Genomic DNA, 19054 nt, shown 5'->3' on the forward strand with positions numbered 1-19054 from the left:
CGAGGATTTATGCGTAGACCTGCTTTGCTTAGGGCGTCCAGCACCAACCACAGATGCTCAAGATGTTCTGGTCACATCCGGCTATATATTATGATATTGTCTATGTAGGCCATTGTAAACTCCTGGCAATGAGACAAGACGTGGTCTACCAGATGCTGGAATGTGGCAGCGGCCCCATGGAGTCTGAAGGGCATCACGGTGAACTGGAACAAGCCCTAGGGTGCGGCAAAGACTGTCTTCTTGTCTTCTTCACGGAGTGGTATTTTGCCAGTATTCCTTCGTGAAGTCTAGCGAGGACACCACTCGGGCTTCTCCCAATTGGCTTAACATTATGTCTGCTCAGGGCATGGGGTAGGCGTCAAACCTGGACTTATTGTTGACTTCCCTGAAGTCTATACAGAAGCATACGGTACCATCGAGTTTTGGAACTAGAATGATTGGGTTACGGCAATCGCTGTGTGAGGATTCTATGACATGGAGTTGCAGCATATCCTATACTTCTCGTTCCACTATCTCCCACCTTTTTCGGGGTATAGGCCTCCAGTGCATGCATACGATGGCATCCGGTTCCATCTCTATGGCATGATGGATGCCTTCTACCTGCCCGGGTCTCATTGAGAATAAAGAGGCATATTGTGAGATTAGGTCTTCTAAGGGGTTTGCCCAGTCTTCCGGCAGGTTGTGGGTGCAGCAGGGATGTTCCCTGGTTTCTCCATGACCCGTCCAAGGTAATGCTCCATCTGGTAGGCTATTCCCCACCGTCCATCCATGTTTGTTCGGGTTGTCGGTCTCTCCATTTCTTCAGTAGGTTGATATGCAGCCATTTGGTATCCTGTCAACTTATACCTCATTGAACTTCATACGTCTGGAGGCCTATGATTTTTATGACCTGATAAGGTCCTCGCCAGGGTCAACCCCTCTGTGTAGGAAACACTGTGGCCCTCACTAATACACGTTCCCCAGGCTGTATAGTCCGTACTCGGGCTTTCTGGTTGTAGTAATTTTTTTGCTGTTCTTGGGCCTTCAAGAGGTTAGATTGGGACTGAATTTGTTTCTCCTGCACCATGGTCCACAGCTACTCCATATATGGAGGCCAGGCTCATGGTTTTGACTCCTAAGGGGGTGGCCCATCCCTCCCCCAGAACGTCCAATATCCCTCGTGGTTGCCTTCCATACAACAATTCGAATGGGGCATAACCTGTAGAGGCTTGAGGCATGGAACAGAGAGCAAACAGAATGGGGCCCAACAGCAAGTCCCAGCGGCCAGGGTGGTGTCCTGCCAGCTTCCTCAACATTGCTTTTATAGTTTGGTTATATCGTTCCACCAGGCTGTCCGTTTGCAGGTGGTATATCGAAGCCACCTTGTGTTTGATATCCAGGCTGTTACATAGCTGTTTCATTGTGTGAGACATGAATGAAGTCCCTTGGTCAGATATTACCTCATCAGGCAGTCCCATGTGAGAAGATAAATGCATTAGGGCCCGGGCGGCTTGTGTGGTCTGCATGGTCCTCAAGGGCACAGCTTCTGGATACAGCGTAGCATAGTCCACTGTGACCAGGGCATATGTAAAGCCTCGAGTGGTCCGGGACAAGGGGCTTATAAAGTCCATACCTATCAGTTTGAATGGTTGATAGGCACGAGTGATGGGGCATAATGGAGCTGGGGCTGGTAGCCTGGCATTGCCTAGCTGACAAATTGGGCATGTGATGTTTCACAATAAGAGTGCACATCCTTGCTCATGGACAGCCAGAAAAAACATCCTTGGATATTGCTCAGGGTTTTTCGTCCACCCTGATGCCCTCCCCCAGGGGAATACTGCATCACCCTTAGTACCTCAGCCCTGTATCCCTGGGGCACTACCCATTGCCTCACCTGCTTCCGTCCCCGGGTTATCACCCTCCACAGGATCCCCTGTCATACCTCAAATTGCCTGCCTGGCCCATCCTCCCCATTGAACTCTTGTTTCATGGGTACTTCTTGAGCCACATCCCAGAAGGGCTGAAGGATTCATCCTCCTGTTGAGCCCGTTGGAATTTGGGATCACCCCTCCAGTCCTCCTCGGGTTGGGTCCTGGGAGTGGGCTATGCTCGGGCAGAGGGCCCTTCCTCGGGATCCTCTTCTGCTAGGGCACAGGATTCTTCCCTAGCTAGGGGGTGTGAGGCATCATGGACCATAGACCTGAAACCCGGGCAGTCTCGGCCCAGTAATACATCATAGGGCAGGCCCTCGGTTATTATCACTTCCAGGATACATTCTCCTATGGGCAGTCCAATCCGAAAGGACTGCACTGGCAGCTGGCATGTGTGTCAGTGCAGGCCAGGAGACTGCTACTGTTCTCTTGGCCACTGTACCCTGTGAAGCCCACATCGGGCTTACACAATTGAAACGGTACTCCTGGTATCCAGCAAAGCCCAGGCTTCTCCCCCAGGTAGTTGCACAGTGACGACTAGGGGTTCCTCTTTCATCTTTGGGCCTACCTCGCCATGGCAGAGGTCACATTCCTTGAAGGGGCATTCTCACTTCACGCGACCCATCTGCCCACAGGTGAAACAAGGACCTCTGCTTGGTCATCCCCCAGTCATAAGTTCTGACCGCTTATGGGGACCCCGGGTGCTGGCCTCCCATTCCTCATGTTTGTCTTCCCCCTTTTCAGGTTCAGGAGCTATCAGCCGCCATCGAGGGATAGTACCAGGGTAGGAACTCCTCGCACATCCGGGCTCTGGGCACGAGGATCCCCACACACCCTGTTGACCCTCTCTTGAGGCGGTTTTCTTGGCCTCATATCAGAGTTTCTCTCTATGGGCCTCTGTTTCAGCCACCACAGTTTTCTACTGCTGAAGATTGGATTCTGCCTGCTATATGCTGTGCACTGCACAGGGGTATATTCATTGGTGTTCCCATGTGCATTGGGAATATGAGCTGCAGCACCCTCTGGAGACACCTTCTTGCTGTCACCCCCCTACAAGGGATGTCATGCATCCCATCCCCTTACAGCTCCAACGGTCTGCTGGGAGTTTCTAGTAGATTCTTGGAGCTGCAAATAAGGGGATGGGATGTGGTGTGAGAGAGCTTGACACTTGGCATCCCCAGCTCACCCCAAACAGCGGGGCCCATAATGGGACCCATAACAGCAGTGGCAAGAAGAGGAAGCAGGCAGCATAGCAAAGCAAAGCAGCGGGTGGCACGGAAAGGCTAGCATCAGCCCCTACAAAGAAGCAGTGGGAGCTGGCGATGGGGTGTGTGTGTGAAACACAGGCCTCCATGGGCTTACTACACCCCAGCACTGCAATAGTGTCTTCGTCTTGGGCACCCATTTACATGCAGGTGCACTAGAGTCACACTATATCTGCCCACCTACTTGAAGGTGGTATCTGGGCACCTGAGGTGAGGTGGGGTGGAGGGGGAGGGGGAAAGGCTGTGAAGCATTTTAAAAGGTAAGAGGGAAGGCGGACAGCAGCCACACTCCTGGCACTGAACCTTTGCAAAGGCTTTGCAAGGGCTGGATTGGGAGTTCCCAGTCTCACCTTGCCTCATTAGCAAAGCACCTTTGCATCCACTTGGAAGTTTAATTTCTAGAGACTTTGGAGAGTGAGTATAATCCCGAAGAACAACTCAAGCAACTAATGATGTGTGTGTGTGTGTGTGTGTAGCCAAAAGCAAGGACACAATAAGGATTGTCATTTACCAGGGCCAGATTCCAGAAAATAGGGATTTTGACAAATCATTTTTGGCATCTCCGATGTTGTGCATGTGACTGGAATGTGTGTCCTATTCAACCACACGAACCCTTTATGCTTCTGAAGTCTGATCCTTTGCGAAGTAAGTCCCTCCAAAGTTCAGAATGTTACTCCCAAATAAAGCGCACAAAGGATTATTGAGAAGGGGAGAATCATCCGTGCCAAAGGTATCGAAAAGAAAAGAAAGACTGTGCGGTTGTCGAGTCGGTATCAACTCCTGGCAACCACAGAGCCCTGTGGTTGTCTTTGGCAGAATACAGGAGGGGTTTACCATTGCCTCCTCCCAGCGCAATATGAGACGACGCCTTTCAGCACTTTCCTATATCGCTGCTGCCCAATATAGGTGTTTTGGGGATTCAAACCCACAGCCTCTGGCTCCCTAGGCAAGTTGCTTCCCTATTGCACCATTAGGTGGCCCAAAGGTACCAAAGCCCTTCTCAAAGTGCCAAAAGGAAGAGCTTGGGATGGGTGGGTAAACATTGTGCATGGGATCAGAAATGTGGCAACGACAAATGCCAGAAGTTGCTCTCCTCATGAAGCGGTCTGATGCTGAATCTAAGCTCTGTTATTTACAGAGGAAAGCAGACGGACAACTGAAGTCTGGCGAGCCTCCCTCCGCCGTCTGTTTCCAGGCAGCAGGATGCCTGTGAAATGAACTGGCACTCCACATCGCTTAGAGGAGGTGCCATAAAGTAGAGCGCCCCAATGAAGGGCCTTTCCAGTAGGCAACTCAAAAGCAAAGCGCGCGTGCTCCTCTCTCCTAAAACCGGGTCCTGGAGTGCAGCGCGCGGTAAGTTACTACTCGGGGGGGGGGGCACCTCTTCCCTCTGCTAATCTTCAGGCTGGGGCAAGGCTGGCACTCTGCGGCGACGCGCTTCAGGGCAACCCTCCGCCGCGGAGATGAGAGCTGACGTGACAAGGGGGGGCCAAGGGAAAGCGCGCGCAAAGTGGTGCACGAGGCGCCTCCCAACAAGGAGGCTGGGCGGGCGCGGGCAAAGAGAGCGCCCCGGGCGGGGACCTCCCCCACCCGGCTCCTCCTTGCTGCCGCGCTGCAGCTGCCAGCGAGAGATGTTCACCCGAGCGGTGAGCAGGCTCAGCAGGAAGCGACCGCCGTCAGGTAAGGGTTTTAGCGTGTGTGGCAGCAATGTCTGAACCGAACAAGCGCCAGCCTGTCTCTTTTCTACTTTGAGGGGCGGCTGGGACGGGGGACGGGATGGCGGGTCTCGCTCTGTGTGAGACTGTTATCGAAAATGGTCCTGGCTTTGGGAGGCGAGCAGCTTCTTTTCCCTGCCGAAGCTCGGTTGACCCTCTCTCTGATGTGGCTGCGTGCAGCCCTCCTGTTGACTTGCCTTCAGGGAGTTGCTTCTGGCTCGCAGGAGGTTTTCGAAGATAGAAAGGAGATAGTCAGGGCAATTGCTCATTTGCTCCCCGAAGCCGCAAAAAAAAAAGAGAGAAAAGAAAAGGCAAGAGGAAGTGTGCAGCTGAAGGAGGAAGGCTGGGCGGTTTAGTTCTATCTAACGAGGCTGGCTTGCTCGACTAGCTATTATAAAAAGTGGTGGGGAGAGAGAAGGGAAGAGTCACGCACACTCACATTTTGGAGTTGTGAAATATGAAAGACCCCCTTCTCTTCTTTTGAGCTGCCCTGTTCAGAGAGAATTCTCCTTAAAATAAGAGGCGTCTCCAAATGTGAGCTCGGTGGAAGTTCAAGTTTGCTTCCAGATGTGTTTATCAACCCACACTTTTTCTTGCATGTGAGTCAGCGGCTGGACTCTTCTTGCTGCTGCTGTTGAAGAAGAGCTGCTTTGCTTTTATTAAAAGAAGGAGCATCAGATGAATCCCTGGAATAAGGAGAAAGACAGTACCAGATGCCATTATTTGTAGGTCGCTTGGAGTAGAAAAAACTGCTCATAAATGTAAAAAGTAAGAAGAATAAACCCAACCATCAGGACTCATGCTGAACCATCTCCAGCTCACTTGAGACTTCATTGGACTTCTGGAGGCTCTCAGTCTATGTGAAAATCAGCCTTGTAATTATAATAGAAGAAAATATTTACAGCAGGAGGAATTGCTGTGAGAATAATGAAACCATACTCCATTCACAAAAATAAATCCCCACATGCTTATTTAGTAGCACGTTTTGGGCACTATGCCAACATCCATCTGGAAAAATATGTCCATACCAAAATGTGGAAATCCACATTTCTTCTAAATGTTTAGGTCCTCTTCCCTTTCCCACCAGGAAAAAAAAAGCCCTTACATGGTAATTTATCGGCTAGTTAAACTTGATGGATGATACAGACACACATTTATTTGTATTATTTTACAGTACTTTATTAATCTGGTACATATTTCACTTTGACTGAATTTGTCCGAAATTCTAGATGTTACAAACATTTTCTTTAAAAGAAGGGACAGTGGTGCCAGTCTAGAATTGGCATTTCATAATCATATGCAATTTTGCTATTCTGTTTTTGCAAATTTATCTTAATTGTATTAGGTAAAAATGGCAAAGCAAAATAAAATGCATCATGGGAATCATCTGTACCAACAGGAACATCCCCTTAAAATAGCTCCCAGTCCAAGATCAATTTTTAGAGCGATGGCCATACCTGCCTCTGGTTTTCATGTTTGTTACTTGATTGAAATGAAGAAGAAAATTCCTCATAACCCATTTAAAGTGTAATCTTGTGCCCTCAGTGTTTCCAACATCAAGTAGATAAGTTAGGTTTTAAGGACAAGATTATCATGTGTAGATTTTAAGAAGACTTTAATGACATTTTGTTCTTTTTCACACTGTAGAACAGAATGATTCTATTCTGTAATCCTATTTTGTGTTTATCATCATGCCATCCAAAAAGAACCTTGTTTGGCTATAAAGCCTTAGGTTGTACACAGGATTAGAACTACACAGACTTGCAAAACAAGCAAGAGAATCAAAGTGTCTCAGAGGTGATCTAGTCCGAATCCTGGTCCCCAGGCAGGAGGTTGGGTTAGATAACCTTGGGGACACTTTCATTCTTATTCAACAGTCAGGAAATCTCTTAGTTTATACATTTTTGACAGATATTTGTATGTTTCTTCTGAAAATCTTCCGTCGATTGAGAGTCCCACAGATGTATTGCTCAAACAGGCAATGATTTCCACTGATGTATTGCTCCTTGGAAGTAACCATGAGAACATTTGCCCCTAAATATTCAACCTAAAACTATTAACATGGGTTAGTTAACATCCCAATTTTAAACAAATGCCACTGAAACGTATACAGAAATGGGAAACTTTCAAGCAACTGGGATCCTAAACCCATTATTTCTTGCTCTTCGCTTACTGGTTTCCATCTTATGCAGGACTGCTTTTTCAAATTGTTGTAAACCGCCCAGAGACATAAATTTTGGGCGATATTAAAATATGTTAAATACATAAATAAATAAATAGTTATCTTCCCCTCTGATCTAGGCTAGAAGCTGCCTTAAATCTTTCCTCTTGTGACTTTCCTCTTATGAATTGCATTCTAGATGCTTTAATCTTGTTGCTCTTTTCTAAAACTTTTCCAATTTGCTGATATCTTCTGTGTCCAAATTGAACATATTCCTCCCAATGAGTATTTTTCAAATATTTTACAGAGAATATACCGTGTTTGAAGGTACTTAACAATGGATTGTTTTCTTGTAGAATTTCACTGCTGTAACAAATACAGTAGCTCAGAGAAACCAAAGTAATTATAATAGTCTATGTAAAATCATTAGTTTAGAAACAGTAAGCAAAGGATTCTCAGAGGCTGGGGCTGTGTGTAGCAGAATTAGTGTCTTGCACAATCGTTCTTGTATTCTGCTTTTTTAGAAAACAAGTAGGGTTTATCATGGCTTTGGGGTTGTTGTTTTTTAAAAAAACATGTTATATGTGCCTGTTGAATGTTCCCAGATATGCTACATGTGCAGAACATTTTTAAAATTTACTTCCTTATAGTTAAAACTAGAAACCAGTGGTGATTCAAAAGAGGATGTTTGGGCTTTTAATGTGAGCCAGACATTCAAAGCACAAGTACAGTAGCCCAAATGTCCTTTAGAAACAGGAACTCATAGAAGAACATATGCATATGGAACTCCTCAAGTGATGCTTGACTACATGGAAAGTAAGGAGATTTTCCCTTTTTACTTGTACATTTATGAATGATTTCACCATGAGTTATTAGTTCCAATTTGGATTTTGTAAGTCAAAGGATGTTCTTGTGGTCATAGATGAATACAATGTATTAGAAATCCTTTTGATGCCAATACAATATATGTCATATGTTGATGCTGTTATTTTCATTGTCTGCAGAATACAGGCATGATTCTGAATGCTAAATTAAATATATATATGTATGTTATACTATCAAAGGTTTAATAGGAAAAAGCAGATAATTTGCTGGCTGTGCATTTGTGTAGTCATTCAGGTTGGGTGAGGGAAAGAGGAAAGTAATGAGAAAAAATAATTTGGGAGTTAGCTTTAATTAGCTGATAGAACTCAACAACATTCTAGATTCCCCCCGCCCCCTTATTTTTGATGTCCTACTATAAACTGGATCCCAAACATTTTACTTGGAAATAAACCCAACTGATATTAGGGACTTCCTTCCAAGTCAGTTTGCTTAGCATTACAGCTTCCTTGACTTATAATCAGACTAAATAGGGATGATATAACTTTATGAATTGTAGTTGCTTAAGTCAGCTAGATAATACATATTACTTTTATTAATTTGTACCAGATTGCAAAGTAATTTTTGAAATTCCTATCTTAAATCTTGTACTTAACTTTCTCACCTTTAATTTTAGGAACATTAGTATGTATGTAACATTAGTGTTCATACTGATAATATTTTGTATTGATACTAAGGCACTAGTAAAAAACAGACTTAGGCTTATTCACCTTTGCTTGTTGGCATCCTTTAAGAACCCATACATTCCAAGCTATGAATTCTTTTGAAAAACTAGAATTCCCTGCGTGGGAATAGCACCTATATAGAGAGATATTCCCATGGGGTACAGTAGAAATCACTTGCCTAGTGAGCAAGAGGTTGCTGGTTTGAATCCCTGCTGGTATGTTTCCCAGAATATGGGAAACACTTATATCGGGCAGCAGAGCTATAGGAAGGTGCTGAAAGGCATCATCTCATACTGCGGAGGAGGCAATGGTAAACTCTTCCTGTATTCTATCAAAGAGAACCACATGGCTCTGTGGTCACCAGTTGTCGACACCGACTTGGGGGCACTACTGTACTTTACTTTACTTTACTTTACTTTACTTTACAGTAGTACCATGTGACTGGTGCAGTGTGGGAGCAGAGAGGGCTGCTATGGAGAATGTTAAATATTCTGTATTCACTCCCCATGGCCAAACTGGGTGCTGAAAAGCAACTCACCCCCTTTATTCAATGCTGATCCAAACCGCCATAAAGCCACCTAAATCCATTTTAAGATTCTACAGACTGAAAATTGTTTAACATGCCTCTTTATCCTTTTGCTTAACATGTAAGCTTGTTGCTTCATGCTTTTTGTTACCCTGGTCCTAATAAAAGTATTGCCCTGCTTTGTATTGTGGACTTTCCCCCTAATGGACCAATATGGCAAGCTACAATTTTGTGTTTTGGAGAATAGTGCAATCAGGCACCAAGCATAGGATTTTTGAACTGAGGAGGGTGATTGTTAACATATGATGAGATTTAACTTTTGAAGGGTGAAATACCCAGAGATTAGGTAATACAGCCAGATTAGCTTCTATTGACCTTCAGCCTAGTGCAGTTTTCCCCCATTTTGCCAATATAAAGTCTACTATGTTTTTCTTTCTTTTTTCTTTTTTGATGCTCTCTGTCTTAAAAGGAACCTGTATATTTGGATTAAGTGCTGGGGATTAGGTTGAGTACCTTCTGGATTTTGTATTTCCAAAATACAGGGACTTAGTATTGTCTTCATTCCACCCACAGATCCCAAATTTTATAGATTTAGTTTTTACAAACTATGGAATGTTTGGGCACTTCCAACATGCCCCTCTGTCCATCCTTTTGCTTAACATATAGCCTGATGAAGAGTTCTTTAGAAATCTGCTGTCGAATGCTTTGCAACTCTTTAATTGGTCCTAATAAAAGCATTACCCTAATACTTGTAGCAGGTATCTAACACACCATGATTCCAATCTAGATAAAGTTAGTCATGACTAACTTTTCCCAGTGCTTTCAGTGGGTCAGCTACTACTCACTTTAGCTGGTTTGGGACTTACTGCAGAGTGTGTAGGTGGTGACTATAAGTTCAAAATGATAAAATGTTCTTTTGAGTTTGGAGCACCATAAGAACAACTGTGGATGATTGGTGCTGCCAAGAAAGCATAATATGGTTTGGGCATCATCTCTTTCTGTAATCTGTGAGTCTTGTACAGCAACATTTTGATAATAAATTGTCTATTTGTGCAATTCACAGAAGAAGAAAATATTCTGTACAATCAGTATTGATTAGGATAAAAGTCCAGTTAAAGCCCAACATCAGCCATGCTAGTAGAAAGCAAAATAAGCCATCTGACAGAAAGTTTATTCCAAAAGTAATTATTGCTTAGCCAGTTTTTCCTACTAATGAGCATCCAAAAATAACCAGCTTCCTGAGATACATCAATCAAAGTAGTAAGTAAGTCAAACCAGAAGATCAAACACTAAATCCAAATGAAAAATATGAACTACTTCCGTATATGATTGGTCTTGGCAATCAGTAACTCTTCAATAGTCAAACAGAGGAAATAATCCAATCTTAAATATGACTTGGAAGATCCCTAACCCACCATCCATCATCTAAATTCTAGTGTGAATTTTAGCTACTGAGACGAACAAGCCAAGACAGCAAAGGCAGACGCCTATATATGTCTGTAGTCTGTCCCTGTGAAATATATTCTGTTCTTGACAGTGATAAATCTTAAGAGTTGTTAGGTTCAGGCCTTGAGAAAACTGCTTTTCTTAAAGAGTTGCCTAGAAGGGAGAATGTCACTAGGTATTTTTATTTCCTGTTGCACAGCTTGTTCATTTGGTTTATATACCACCTTTCCTAAAGTGGCTCAGGGCAGTTTAAAGGTAAAGTGTGCCATTGAGTTGGTGTTGACTTCTGGTGACCAGAGAGCCCTGTGGTTTTCTTTGGTAGAATACAGGAGGGGTTTACCATTGCCATCTCCCTCACAGTATGAGATGATGCCTTTCAACATCTTCCTATATCACTGCTGCCTGATATAGGTGTTTTCCATAGTCTGGGAAGAGACTATGTGAAATAAGCCATCTGACAGAAACTTTATTCCGGGAATAAATAATACTAGCTGGGCCAGGTGCAGAGCATCTGCGCCTCCTCCGGCCCACTTCTCTCCCCCTTCCCACTTCTCCCCCCCACATGCAGTTTCTGGCTAGCGGGCCAGAAAGCTGGCCGACCACTTCCTCCCGCCCACTTGCTGCCCGCTCCTGCCACCGCATGCTCCTGCCGGCCGACCACTGGAAGGAGCAGCCTGCTTCTTCGCCTGCGGTTTCTGGTTGGCGGGCTGGCTGGAAAGCTGGCACACCGCCACCTCCTCTCGCCAGTTCCCGGTGGCCACCCGGCCCGCCACCCCCTGCTCCCAGCCGGCCACATCCCTTTTTTCTCCCTTGTCCCATTGCTAATCAGCAGCTGCTCATGAACTCTCACGAGAGCTGCCACACATGAGATTAGTGACAGGTACGCCTAGGAGAAATAAATATATAGATAGTCTGGGAAACATACCAGCTGGGATTTGAACCTCTGGCTTGCTAGTCAAGTCATTTTCCTGCTGCGCTATTAGGTGTTGCAGCAGGGCAGTTTACATTAAAATAAAAAAACACATAATTAAAGCCAAGAACCATTTAAAAACATGTTAAAATTAAAACTAGATATTATTAAAAGCCAGACTAAAAAGGTGGGTCTTTAAGATTCTCCTGAAGTAACATAATCCGTTCATAGCCATTGGGAGTGCACACCACAACCTAGGAGCAACAACTGAGAAGGCCTGATCCTATGTCACCACCAGATTGACTGGTTGTGGCACCTGAAGACAGACCCCTCCTGATTATCTTAATGAGCAGTGGTGATCCTTTACAGAAAAGTAACCAGGTAACCAGGACCTAAGCTATCCAGGCTTTAAAGGTAATAACCAACACTTTGTACTTTGCCTTGAAACATATCAGCCGCCAGTGTGCAGCTGTTTAAGAATAGGAATAATGTGGTCTCTACAGGGTATCCCAGAGACCAATCTGGCTGCCACATTTTGAACTAACTAAAGTTTCCAAATGATGTACAAAGGCAGCCCCACATAGAGCGCATTGTGGTAGTCCAACCTGGAGGTTTCCAGCTGGTGTACCACTGTTTTCAGGTCATTCTCCTCAAGGAACAGGTGGAGTTGTCAAATCAATTGTGGCTGATAAAAAGCACTCCTGACCACATAGAAAGTGCTCCTGGCCATAGCTTCTGGCCACAGCCTCAACTTGAGGCTCCAGGGTAAGACCTAGTCCAAGTGCACTCCCAAGCTATGAACCTGTTCTTTCTGAGGGAGTGTAACTTCATCCAGAACAGGAAGTTCTATCCAGTCTTGCAGATTACAACCCTTAATAATGAGCAGTACCATCGTCTTACTTGGATTCAGCTTCAGTTTATTATCCCTCACCCACCCCATTACTGCCTTTAGGCAGGCACTTAAGGGGCTAATGCAATTTCCTGTTATTGATGACAAGGAGAAATAATTTGGGTGTCATCAGCATATTGATAACACCCAGCACCAAATCCCCATATGACTTCACCCAGCGGTTTCATATAGGTGTTAAAAAGCATTTGTGACAAAATGGAACCCTGAGGGACTCCATATAGTAGCTCAATATAGTGGACCACAATTTTAACCAAATTTAGTCCAGTTGTAGATATATTGAAAGGAAAGTAGGCAGATTAATTCCTACTAGAACAATGGTGTTTTTTTTGCTTTGCAACCTGTGGTTTGATGTAGTTAGTATTCGCAGAGTCAGTCTTTTAAAAATTCAGCATTATCTCTCAATTCCTCCTACTTAGATACCATAGTATTAATTAGGACATATGTGAGGGTGTATGTGTATTTTTGTATAGTTATATAATTCTTGTTTAGAAGATGGTCCAAATAAATAACCTAATAATATAAGAAAAATGCCTGGCAGCATGTCCTTCTGTGGATCTGCATAAATAGGTTTTATGTGATTCAATCCACTTCCCCTGAAAACAGCTGTATTTCTAGATGTTGCACACACCTCTCTTCCCCTTCTTTAACAAATACAACCACTTGCATTTTTTTCACACATGTACATGCATGCCCATCCCCCCAAATCTTAAATTTTAAAAGGATCTTGGCTTGTTGCCAGATGTTGTCTCATGCCTTTGGTGTGGGTGATCTTAACCAGCCAGTAGCACTGACAGTTTCAGAAACAAGCTGTCCCTATTTTGCAGCAGAGCTAGTAGAAGCTTTGTTCCACAGTTATAAAATATATTAATTCATTAAGACAACAGTACTTTTCCCCCTTTGTTTGTAAATTACTGACTGCATTTCAGAGATGCAGAATTGAAAATGCCCTTTGTTTTAAGTTTCTGTATGATCCACTTAAATCTACTATGCTGGCTCCACTCCAACTGAGGTGGAAGCTGATGGAAATTATATGTATAGTTCCAGAAAAGTCCAAGGAGGTTAGTCATTCAATCTCTTGGATCATTTTTTCCCTTAGCTCCTAGAAATGCGATGATACCTCCTAAAAATGTGCAATAGATGTACAGTACTACAGTGTTTACAACATACACTAGCTGTATATATTTTACTGAAATATATTTCAGTAAATGTATATATTTACTGAAATATACACATACTAGCTGAACCCTCACAGAGCATCTGTGCGGTAGTTCACTTCCTTTTGGGGGTTAGTTGGGAGAATTTGTTTGGCTGGTCCTCCCACAGCTCTCTCACTCGCTCTGTCCCCCCCACAATGGCTGTCTTGCTCGCTGTGCCCCCCCACCTATCTCGCTCTGTCTCTCCCCCGCGCGCCTCTCTCGCACGCGCTGTCTCTCCCCCACGCCTCTCTCGCACACGCTGTCTCTCCCCCGCGCCTCTCTTGCACACGCTGTCTCTCCCCCGTGCGTCTCTCTCGCTCGCTTTGTCTCTCCCCCGCGTGCCTCTCTCACTCGCTCTGTCTCTCCCCCCACACGCCTCTCTCGCTCACTCTGTCTCTCCCCCCACACGCCTCTCTTGCTCGCTCTGTCTCCCCTTCCCTGCGCGCCTCTCTCGCTCACTCTGTCTCCCTCTCCCCACGCACCTCTCTCTCTCGCTCGGTCTCCCCCTCCCCACGTGCCTATCTCGCTCGGTCTCTCCCCCCGCGCCCCTCTTGCTCGCTCTGTCTCTCCCCCCGCGCACCTCTCTCGCTCACTCTGTCTCCCCCCCCACCTGCCTCTCTCGCTCGCTAGAGTCTGGGCTGCGGAGGCGCCTGATTGGCTGGCACACCAAGGAGGAGGAGAATTGGCCGGCCCACGCTGCGGCCAGGCCCGCCAGCATGGACCGGCCAATTCTCCTCCTCCTTGGTGTGCCAGCCAATCAGGCGCCTCCGCAGCCCAGCCAATCAGCTGGGCTGCCGGGATGCATTTTCCCCAGGCACACCTAGGAGAAATATATATATATATATATATTAACTAACTGCCTATCAGTGTGATAGGATGTGAAACCTCCATCCTGATGATTGTGCATCATGACACATCTCTCCTGATGCCATTGGCTGACAGGCCTGATGTCACAGCAAGCATCTGTCACTTTTGCAGATGTCAGATGCCAGGTCCTAGGTTTGAGGGAGGATCTCCAGGTCTCACTTCCTCTCTAGCTGTTATTGGCTCACTGCTCTAATGTTACAGCATCTTTCGAGTCTTGGGCCAAAGTGCTTGCTGGCAGTAGAAAATCTTTAATTCTGAATTTTGAGGTCTGTGGACAATTTTGTTGCTAAATGAAATAGCAAGTGTATTTACGTCATTTATTTTCAAATGATTTTACACATCTAGATTAGTTAAGCAGTCTTAGCTTTCTGCCAGGTACAGAGAGGCAACATTTGTGCTTGTTGAAGAGAGCGCCTTCTTCTTCATCAACCATTCAGGCCTATTAAGATCATCTGAGGAGGTCCGGTTGCGGTTGCCACCGGCTTGGTTGGGGGCGACTCGAAACTGGGCCTTTTCTAGAGTTGCCCCAGGATTCTAGAATTCACTTCCTAATGAAGTGAATTCACTTGAATTCACTTCCTAATGAAATTAGAGTTTTCCCTTCTCTGAATGTTTTTAAGAAGGACCTAAAAACACCTGTTTAGTCAGGCATTTAGTTTATAGTTTTAAAGCTTTGGGTTTAGAATTTTTATTGTATTTCAAATTGTTTTAATTATGTTAATGTTTCAATGGTTTTATATTGTGAACCATCCAGGGACATTTTGGTATGGAGCGGTATATACATGTACTAAATAATAATAATAATAATATAATAAATAGATATAAAATAACTTTTTTTATTTTTCAGAGATAAATGACAATGACAGCAAGCCAAGCAGCAGCCACCAAAGTCTAAATGGTACCACAAGATGGGCTACATCACTAGAAAACCTGCTGGAAGATCCAGAAGGCGTCAAGAGATTTAGGGTTGCTATCTTAACTGTTATTATTGTCCACTAGTCAGGCTGACATCCTGATTAACAAAGTGCATGTGCAGCTGCTGTGTTCCAGACAAATGTTGTGAGGGTGCTTGCATGGCAGGAGAGGTGTTTTGCTGATCTCATCTTCTCTCTGAAGTGCTTTCTTCCACCCAAAAATAAGTCCCAGAGTCACTCAGTGTTTCCTTAGTCAGGATGTTGACCAGTGTTTTCAACAGTACATTCTCCATATACAGTGTTAAAAGGAGTTACTACATTAGGGGGATCAAGTTTATTCAAATAATTTATTCTGTGGTCAGCTGAAATAAATTCAGCAGGACTTCACTGGAATAAAAGGATCACAGCAAAAGTAGTTATTCTGATTCCCTCCCCTGCCCCCCCCGCCCTAGATGTTTGACTGATGTTTAATGAGAATATGCAAACTTTGCTGCAAACCACTTCTGAACTTTCCGTGGTTGTTGACACTAGCATGTAAACTCTCCACATGGTTGGGCTGGTGTATACAGTAAATGGCTTCCAAACATAATGGCCTCCCACATTGAGTGAATCCGTGCAAGCGGAGGGTATGTGTGTAACCTACATGGCATCCTCTCTGCTTTTAGATCCTTTGTGTTTTGCTTTATTATGCTAATTGCTACTGAGGTGCAGTTATTAAATTGTTACGTTGTGAGTTTGTCAAATAATATTGTATCTGTTGCTAATGACTTGAATCTTATCTTGTAGTCCAGTTTCTTTCTACTAGTGATAGCTATAATGACCTTGTATATTAACTGTTCACTTTTCCCCCCCTTAGGAGTTTTTAAAGAAAGAATTTAGTGAGGAAAATGTTTTGTTTTGGCTAGCATGTGAAGAGTTTAAGAAGATACAAGATAAGAAACAGGTATTGTCCTCAAAACCAATCTGACTGAAAAGTTTCCATTATACTCTTGGGGCATATCATATGCTTTTACATAGCCATCAGTTGTATGTGAATCCATCAGAGGCATGTGAATGTATTGCAGAAATGCTTATAATATAACATAACCTACTTACTTATATTTGCATTACCAAGAATCTCATCCAAGTGAGTTCTTTAAGCTATAAAAGAATGTAAATGAGGACTGAGATTATGGATGAAAAAGTGTATGTTCTTCTTTGTTGTCTCTGTGCATCACACATGGGTTTGCACCTGCGCAGAATCACCATTCAGAAACTTCTAGAGCTTTACCATATTAGGAAAAAGGAGCGGGAAGCCCAGCTCCCTCTATCTGACAGACTACCACATTCCCCTAGTCTTTCGTTGACTGCCGCAGTAGCTACACCTCCGGCTATCTTCTCCAGCTTTGCTGCTGTTTTGTGAGCTATTTGTTGATTATTAGGACTTGTTCCCCAATCCTTTTATTTCTTTGTTTCTTCCTGTCCTTTTCCTTATATTTCCTGCTGTACATTTTGCATTTTGATTTTTATTGGGTTATCTCCATTTAGTTCTCCCTCCCTTGGCCGCTTATGGCCACAAAGGTCTCTTTTAAAAAGTGCTTGCAGTGCTCTGCGAAGCTCCCCTCCTCTGACAGACACTCCTTGTGCCTGGTGTGTTTGGGGGAGGTACATTGCACAGATTTGTGTGTGATTTGCTGAGGCTTCAAGAAACAAGCCCGTCGTAATCGGGCTGCCTGTCTTCGGGCATACTTGTGGGAAAGGGCACTTTCTACTAGCTCCTCTGTGGCCAGAGTGCCAGATACTCTGCTGCCTGCCTCACTCTTCCCCCTTTACTTGGGAGAGTTGGGATTGCAAGCAACATGCAGGCGGCTCCCAAAGTGCCCATTATCCTGCTTGCGGTACTGGCATTTCCCCTGCTCCAATTGCCCCCTCGGGACTGAACATACCGGTACTGAAGATGCCTCTCCTACGCCTCGCGGAGGCTGCAGTCCCGGTTGTTCTTCCTCCTACATGTAGATCCCCTGCTGCAGATGAGTTACTTGATGTATTTACTTGAGTACAGATGTATTTTTTGCACTACAAATTGGTTGCCTGGGAACACCTATGGGGCAATATGGTAGCACACACATGTAGTGCCACCTACATTCGGTTAAGAAAGTTAACGTATGTTTCTGTAAAATCTTGTATGCATGTTTTCAGCAGCCACAAGGGCATTTCCCCAGCATAGACAGCTGACATACAAAGTTACTCAACAGTACTACTCAGGAGTTCCTCTAAAGGAATTAATTTCAGTAGGACTCCCATTGAGTAATTTAGTCAGGATGTCAGCCAAAATATTCAAATTACTCTTGAGAACTATGCTGCAGTAGCATTACACGGTATCATACTCCGATTGCTCTGTGTGTGTGAGTGTGTGTGTGTGTGAGAGAGAGAGAGAGAGAAAGAAGCCAAGAATGAACAAACTGAGTGTGAATTAAATAGGCCAGAATGTGAAGTAGCATGATCACATATAGAGACAATACACCTATTCACACATTATATTCAATGCATGTAGAATCCGTGTACAGTAGACACACATACAGATCTGTACTCGTGTAGTTTCTAACACATTATGTTCATTGTATAAAAGTAGTACACTTCCAATCTGTACCATACATTTGAACTTAACAATGAACACATGTACAGTTATTACATGTGTCTACATGTACAGACACAAACATGTACATGTGCACAGACACCTACCGGTATATGCACATACAGTGTCTGAATAGGGTTAATATGAAATTAATAGTGGGTTGGTTCAGATGATAGTGTTATGGCCACACAAAAGGGGGATGTGCTGAAAGTGTGCCTGTCACGACATCCTCCAGTGTCCTCCTAGTTCACCCCTTTATCATCTGGCAGGTGGGAGGGGGGTTGTTCATCCAAACAGCTGCTGCACACATGGCCTACTAGTCTAAACAAGTTTAAGCTAGTATTTGGGTAACATGTAGAGCTGCCATTTTGACAAACAGCCTCCCAATGCGACAGAGGGATGTCCCCAGAAAATGTTGGGGTGTCTGCGAAAGATGTCATGATAGGCATACTCTCAGTGCATCCCTCTTTTAATTGCGTGGACTGGAAAAGTATTGTCTGAATAATCTTAGCCAGGTAGCTGTGTGGTTGCTCAGGCTGAAATCAGGTGCTAACTCATGAAGCTATTTACCAAGAGGAGCCATGAAAAGTTAGCCAGGCTGTAATTATAATTAACCTGTCCTCGTAAGGCTTCAAACACTGTCTCATAATTCAGTATCAGCCCTGCTAAGGAACAGTTATGGCCTGCTTATATCCCAACAGGATGCTAAGAATATAGTTACTTACTATCTATTACATCTTTTTCCTACACTGAGATACAGTAATCATTGTGTAGGGGGAAAGCACGTACACCATTACAAAGAGGCACTTTTGTGTGTGTTTGTAGCCCTATTCATACACAGGGGGGAAGGGATGCTATAACTGTACACCCGGAAGTCTCGACTCTGGCACTGATGTACTGGGAAGCCTCATCCTCACCGCAAAGCTTAGAGTTATGGTGATTGTCTGAAGAGCGAAATGCTGTAAGCATGGTCATGGCATTTTGGTGATCCCAAAGTGGGGCTCTCCAGCTTGCTGGTTACCATAGTAACCACAATTGCAGCCATAACTGTGAGCAGTGTGGTGAGGATGAGG

The 19054-nt window shown here is 44.4% G+C and overlaps 1 protein-coding gene across 2 annotated transcripts in view; it reads left to right on the plus strand.

The window, feature by feature from the left end:
- Nucleotides 1-4787: 4787 nt before the first annotated feature.
- The window catches only part of RGS10 (regulator of G protein signaling 10), a 28830-nt gene continuing 14563 nt past the window's right edge, over nt 4788-19054 (plus strand). The window contains exons 1-3 of one of the 2 annotated variants that reach the window (XM_053312254.1): nt 4788-4855; nt 15301-15419; nt 16224-16310. In XM_053312254.1, coding sequence (XP_053168229.1) covers nt 4807-4855; nt 15301-15419; nt 16224-16310 — 255 coding nt within the window. In that variant the 5' untranslated portion in view covers nt 4788-4806. Of the gene's footprint in view, nt 4856-6252; nt 7868-15300; nt 15420-16223; nt 16311-19054 lie in introns of those variants that run through there. The other variant, XM_053312255.1, reaches the window with a different exon arrangement.

This window comes from Hemicordylus capensis, chromosome 3 (genome assembly GCF_027244095.1).
Source record: "Hemicordylus capensis ecotype Gifberg chromosome 3, rHemCap1.1.pri, whole genome shotgun sequence".
NCBI lineage: Eukaryota > Metazoa > Chordata > Lepidosauria > Squamata > Cordylidae > Hemicordylus > Hemicordylus capensis.